The sequence below is a fragment of the Brassica oleracea genome, chromosome C4 (genome assembly GCF_000695525.1).
Source record: "Brassica oleracea var. oleracea cultivar TO1000 chromosome C4, BOL, whole genome shotgun sequence".
Lineage (NCBI taxonomy): Eukaryota > Viridiplantae > Streptophyta > Magnoliopsida > Brassicales > Brassicaceae > Brassica > Brassica oleracea.
This window is the reverse complement of record NC_027751.1, coordinates 32,874,646-32,879,967: the sequence shown is the minus strand read 5'-3', so window position 1 is coordinate 32,879,967 and position 5,322 is coordinate 32,874,646. Positions and strand designations below refer to the sequence as shown.

Genomic DNA, 5,322 nt, shown 5'->3' with positions numbered 1-5,322 from the left:
ATTAACCTCTACGATCTATTGTGGCAGTGATCTGAGCAAGAAAAGCTCCCACATCAAAAGTAACTGCACTGTCTGTCTCTATGTGTCGCTCCAGAGCAGCCACATAAAAAGGTGGTATTCCTCCATCTGATGCTCTGTTTATCACCTAGTGAAGAACACTGCACACATTTAAAAGACGTCTTCAGTTAATCATGTCAACTGAAGCCCTAAGCTTTATCTCTTTCAAAACACTGTTAAACTTTTTCGATCAATTTAAAAAAATAAGTTTACTGCATTGTTTTGACTGAGAAGATGGTTTCAAGGGAATGAAGACTAACCTTTTTATACTTGAAGATACACCGCCTTGCCTAAGAGAAACTCGAATTGAATGATAGATCGTGGTTGATGGATTTAAAAAGGGGTTAACACGATGAATCTGTAACCGGAGGCATTTTGGATTGTTAAAACGAAGATCAAACGACGCGATCAAAACCCTACAAATAGATTCTTCATGTCGACTTCCACAGCTCAGACTCTGGAACGGCGGAGAAGAAAGAGTGGCATGAACCGTAAAATCTGTAAGATGCCTAGGGTTGAGAGGCTTACGATTGATTTACTTTGGGCTGGAAGAGAGGGTTGAGAGGCTTAAAGTTCATAAAGCCCATATACAAAAAAAACCCACGTACATATTTCGTTTAATGAAACAGTGAGTTTCAATTACATGGACACGTGTCACGCCTAGGGCTTTCGATTTTCTGACGTGGATGCTGACGTGGCACGCCCAGGAGAGAGGAAACTCTCTTTTATATAAATAGATACACGTAACTATTTTTTTTTGTTTGTCTCAACTGCTTAAATTACTATATAGTTAATAAAATTTATAATAAAATCCAAAAGCTGAATATATAATAAAATATCATATATAAATCCGAAAACTGAATAAAATTTGATATTGGTATTATTTTTCATTATTAACTTTGTTAATTAAAAAAAATATTGGTGTTCAAGAAAGTGTTCTGGCCAATCGTCTAAGCGGCGCTAGCCATTATTGTCGACTTCTAAACTGTATAGATAATTATAATATTGTAATATGTTGTTACTAATATTTCGTATCAGCAAAATTTAACCAGAGGCGATTTCAAATCAAACCACATATTAAAAAAAAACATGTTTGCAATATAATATACATTTTTCAAAGCATAATTAGATGAAAATGATATTAAGTGCAATATTGCATCTAGGTATGATTTATTTCTAATATGATTTTATATGTTAGGATATTATTCATTTAATTACTTTTGTTTCTATTAATATATATTGCTATTGAAACAATTTAGGATGATATTAAATTTAATTTGAATGGAAACAAATAACTGACTATGCTTATATCCATAGATTAACCAGTCGACAATTTCTTTTTGGGGCTGTTTGAGCAGGATTGACAGATTTGAGAGCCGAGTGGTCGGAGATGCACTCCCTCAAATGCCTACCTCCAACAGGAATCATATCTACTCCTCTAGTGCCATGGATCTTTTGGACTCTGTGGAAGGCAAGGAACAAGTATGTGTTTGAAAATTTTGCTGGGAATCCGGCGGATGTACTATTGCAGGCTATAGGTGCAGCTAAGGAGTGGGAGGTGGCACATGTACAAGTAGAGAAGCGGCCCTTAGGGAAACCCTTGGAACTTACCCTCAAGGTTGACTCGATAGCCTAATCGGATGCCGCTTGGTCAGCAACAACACACGATGCAGGATTGAGCTGGATCGTGACGAACCCGGAGCAGAGCTGTTGGGGGAAGAGAGGTGTCAGCTTCATCCCTTCGCCGCTAGTTGCAGAAGGGCTAGACCTCCGAGATGCGGTTGCTGCCTTGCCAAGCCCAAGGAAGAAAAGCAGTGAGATTTGAATCTGACTCTGCTCAGTTGATTAAGTTCATCAACGGGGAAGAAGCGCCATTGGAGCTGTATGGTATTGTGGAAGATATTCTAAGCTTGTCAGGTGCATTTGAGATTGTTGCCTTCAAATGGATTTCTCGTCTAAAAAACATGGATGCAGATGTGATAGCAAAGAATGCTTTGTCTTTGTTTGAACACGGGGTGGTTGTGGATGATTTAATTCCCCCACCAAACTAAGTAAATGAATGAAGTTGGTTTGTGACAAAAAAAAAATCATCCACTCTTTTTTCACTATTCAATAAAAAAAACTTTATTGTTTGTTCTTAATTTTTGGACCACAAGTGAAGTATTTCATCTACCCCATGTTTACAGGTAGTTTAGTTTATCCTTGTACTGTATATAATTTTTAAACATTAAATAATTGTATGCTGTTATTAGATAGTTCATTATCTTGATATAATTACTTATATCCAATTAAAAATAATAATAACAATACTAAATTAATACACTTAAGTAAATAATATTTTCATAATACTAAATATACTAAATCAATACTTCACACCAATATAAAATTTACACATTGATATTTATATATAGTTGATATCTATAATAGTTTATATATTATATTCAAAAATATTTAGTGAAGAGATAGTTTGAATTAGTTAAGGCAATATATTTATTTATTTATAATATTCAATCGAATTCAAAATAACTATTTTTAGAAATAATGAAATTTTATTAAAAAGTAAATAAAAATTAATTCCTTGAAAAATAATAAAAAATATATTTTACACGACTTTTTATCAAAATATAGTTATTTTAAAATCATCCAAAATCATATACATATCTAATTTTCAAACTCAAAAGAATAATATATATGTTTAATTTATGGGGAAATTTTACTTATACACTTTTTTGGGTACCACTAATCATGTATACCACCAATCAATGGACATTTTCACAAATACCACATTCATTAATGTGTAAAAGACTATACTACCATCACCTAATTTCAACACAACTTCTTCTCTCTCTCCCCGTCGAGATCCATCATCTCTCTCATCCGTCGAAACCCATCGTCTCTCTCAAACGAGATCCGTCATCTCTCTCAAGCAGCCGACAACAGAAGGATTTCAGAGAGCCGATATTCAAAAGCTCCAAAATTCTCGCGATGGCGGTGCTTGAGACGGCAACGAGATAAGTTCTTCTCTCTCATGTGTCACGATGTCTCTCTGGAAAGATCATCCGGTGATGACGAGTTCGAGATCATCTCTCTCAGGCGACAAGAGCAATCACACTACACGATTCAAAATGTCGGCTCCTCTTCCAAATTCTCAACAAGTATGCTTCCAATTTGGGTATTTTTTGTTTGTTCCAAGTTATTTTTTATTTTCTTCTTTTTATTATCAAAAAAATGAAAGATGGTTGGTTCAGAAATTTTCATTTCCCTAGTTAGATTTAAGAGAAAGAGTGTCGATAGTGAATATAGAGTTTTCAAAAAATTATAACCCTTTATAAATCTGGGTTTAAGTAATTTTAAGATGTGTGAGCTCGAAAAGTGTTGCTTGTATTATCCTATATTCTCTGTAAGATTGTTGTTGAAATACATGAACATTAAACTGTTGCTTATATTATCCTATATCACCAGCCCCGTTCAATAGATCATGAAGACTGAGTTTATGGCTTTATGGGATAGATTTTCTACTGATCGTAAGTTGAATCCTTCACCTTTCAGCCCACTCTAGTGCAGTCTAGAGCACGTTCTACTTGGATACAGTAGTTTTTAAATGAGTATAATGGTTGCTTTGTAGCGAATGCGAGGGTGATGGTACTTGCTGCAACAAACAGACCATCAGAGCTTGATGAAGCAATAATGAGGCGTCTTCCTCAAGCCTTTGAGATTGGAATGCCTGAACGTAAGGAGAGAGCTGAGATATTGAAAGTGACGCTGAAAGGAGAGAGGGTGGAGCCCGATATTGACTACGATCACTTAGCTCGTCTGTGCGAAGGCTACACCGGATCGTACATCTTTGAGCTCTGCAAGAAAGCAGCTTACTTTCCTATCAGAGAAATCCTAGAGGAAGAGAGAAAATGGAGACCATATCCTCTAAGTTTCATATGAAAATGTTCAATGCTGTTGCATTCACCAAATTTGCAAGAGTGTTGATGTTGTGAGTTGCTATCATTTTGTTTGTCAGGTACCTAGGCCAATATCACAGTTGGATTTGGAGAAAGTTCTTGCTACGTCGAAGAAGACGCAAGTTGCAGCAGGCGAGTACTGTGGATTGAGATGGTCAAGGGAACCAAATGAGATGGAAGCAGCTATAAGTGGAATCTCGAAGCTACTGGTCTCTCGGTTCATTAACCTTCAGTCTGGTTCTCAGGATAAAACTATTCATGTATGTTTATAAGGGTTTATAAAACCAATCATATGGATATATGAAATAGTTTTGTACATAAATCATTTATAAGAGTTTATAAAACCATTTATGAACCATTTATAAATTTTATAAGAGCTTATAAAACCTTATATCAACCATCTACGAAGTTTATAAAACACATATAAATATTTATATAACTATTTATAAAGGTTTATAAAACTATTTAAAAGGGTCTATATTTAGATCATGTTAAATGTAACTACCAAAGCAAAGATAAACATATAAACTTACATTTTTCTCTGAAACCACATGATATTCACCAAATTAACCAACTTTCCACCATTTCTTTGCTTATTAAAGAACACCATTCTTTTACAGTTTCTTTTATAAGGCCTTGTAAAAAGGTATAATTGAGCATTGAGATGATTGAGCATTGAGAGATACTTGGGGTTTCTGAACTTGATCGGTGCGCGGCCATCGTCGTTGTTTCCAGAGAAATAGTAGCTTTGCATATTGGAGTCTTGGAGCTGCTTGAGGACGGGGACATAAGAAGCATTAAGCCATTTGAAATACTCAAACTTCTGAACCTCAGCAGTGACTCCTCTGAGGTTGTCCATGTTCATAGCAAACCATGACTTCATCGCATTGGTGACAAGATGAAAGACGACTTTCTCAGGGGCCTTGGTGTTGAGAGCAGTGGAGTTAACCACAACCGAAATAGCAACAATGTTATAAAAAAACACACATATTTAGAAATATATTATTAAAGTATAATTCATTTATAAGAATTTATAAAATCAGTCTATAAGGTTTTATAAGGATTATAAATAATTTATAAATGTTTATAAATTATTTATGCAGATTTAGAAATCATTTATAAGCCTTTATTAATAATAAATCAGTTTATAAACTCTTATAAATCAATTTATAAAATGTTATGTGTATCTAAAATGGTATTTCCTTTGTAAAAATTTAAAAGGTATTGTGTATCATTTATAAACTCTTATAAAAATATACCCATCAATAAGAGTTTATAATTATTTATAAGTCTTTATAAATTGGTTAAATAA

General features: G+C 34.2%; 1 protein-coding gene across 1 annotated transcript; it reads left to right on the top strand.

Annotated features, from left to right (window-relative positions):
* Positions 1 to 3,535: 3,535 nt before the first annotated feature.
* On the top strand, positions 3,536 to 4,282 carry LOC106338695 (ATPase family AAA domain-containing protein 1-B-like). The gene is made up of 3 exons (XM_013777612.1): positions 3,536 to 3,581; positions 3,683 to 3,918; positions 4,070 to 4,282. The coding sequence occupies exons 1-3, from the start codon at positions 3,536 to 3,538 to the stop codon at positions 4,280 to 4,282; spliced, it is 495 nt and encodes a 164-aa protein (XP_013633066.1).
* Positions 4,283 to 5,322: the final 1,040 nt, after the last annotated feature.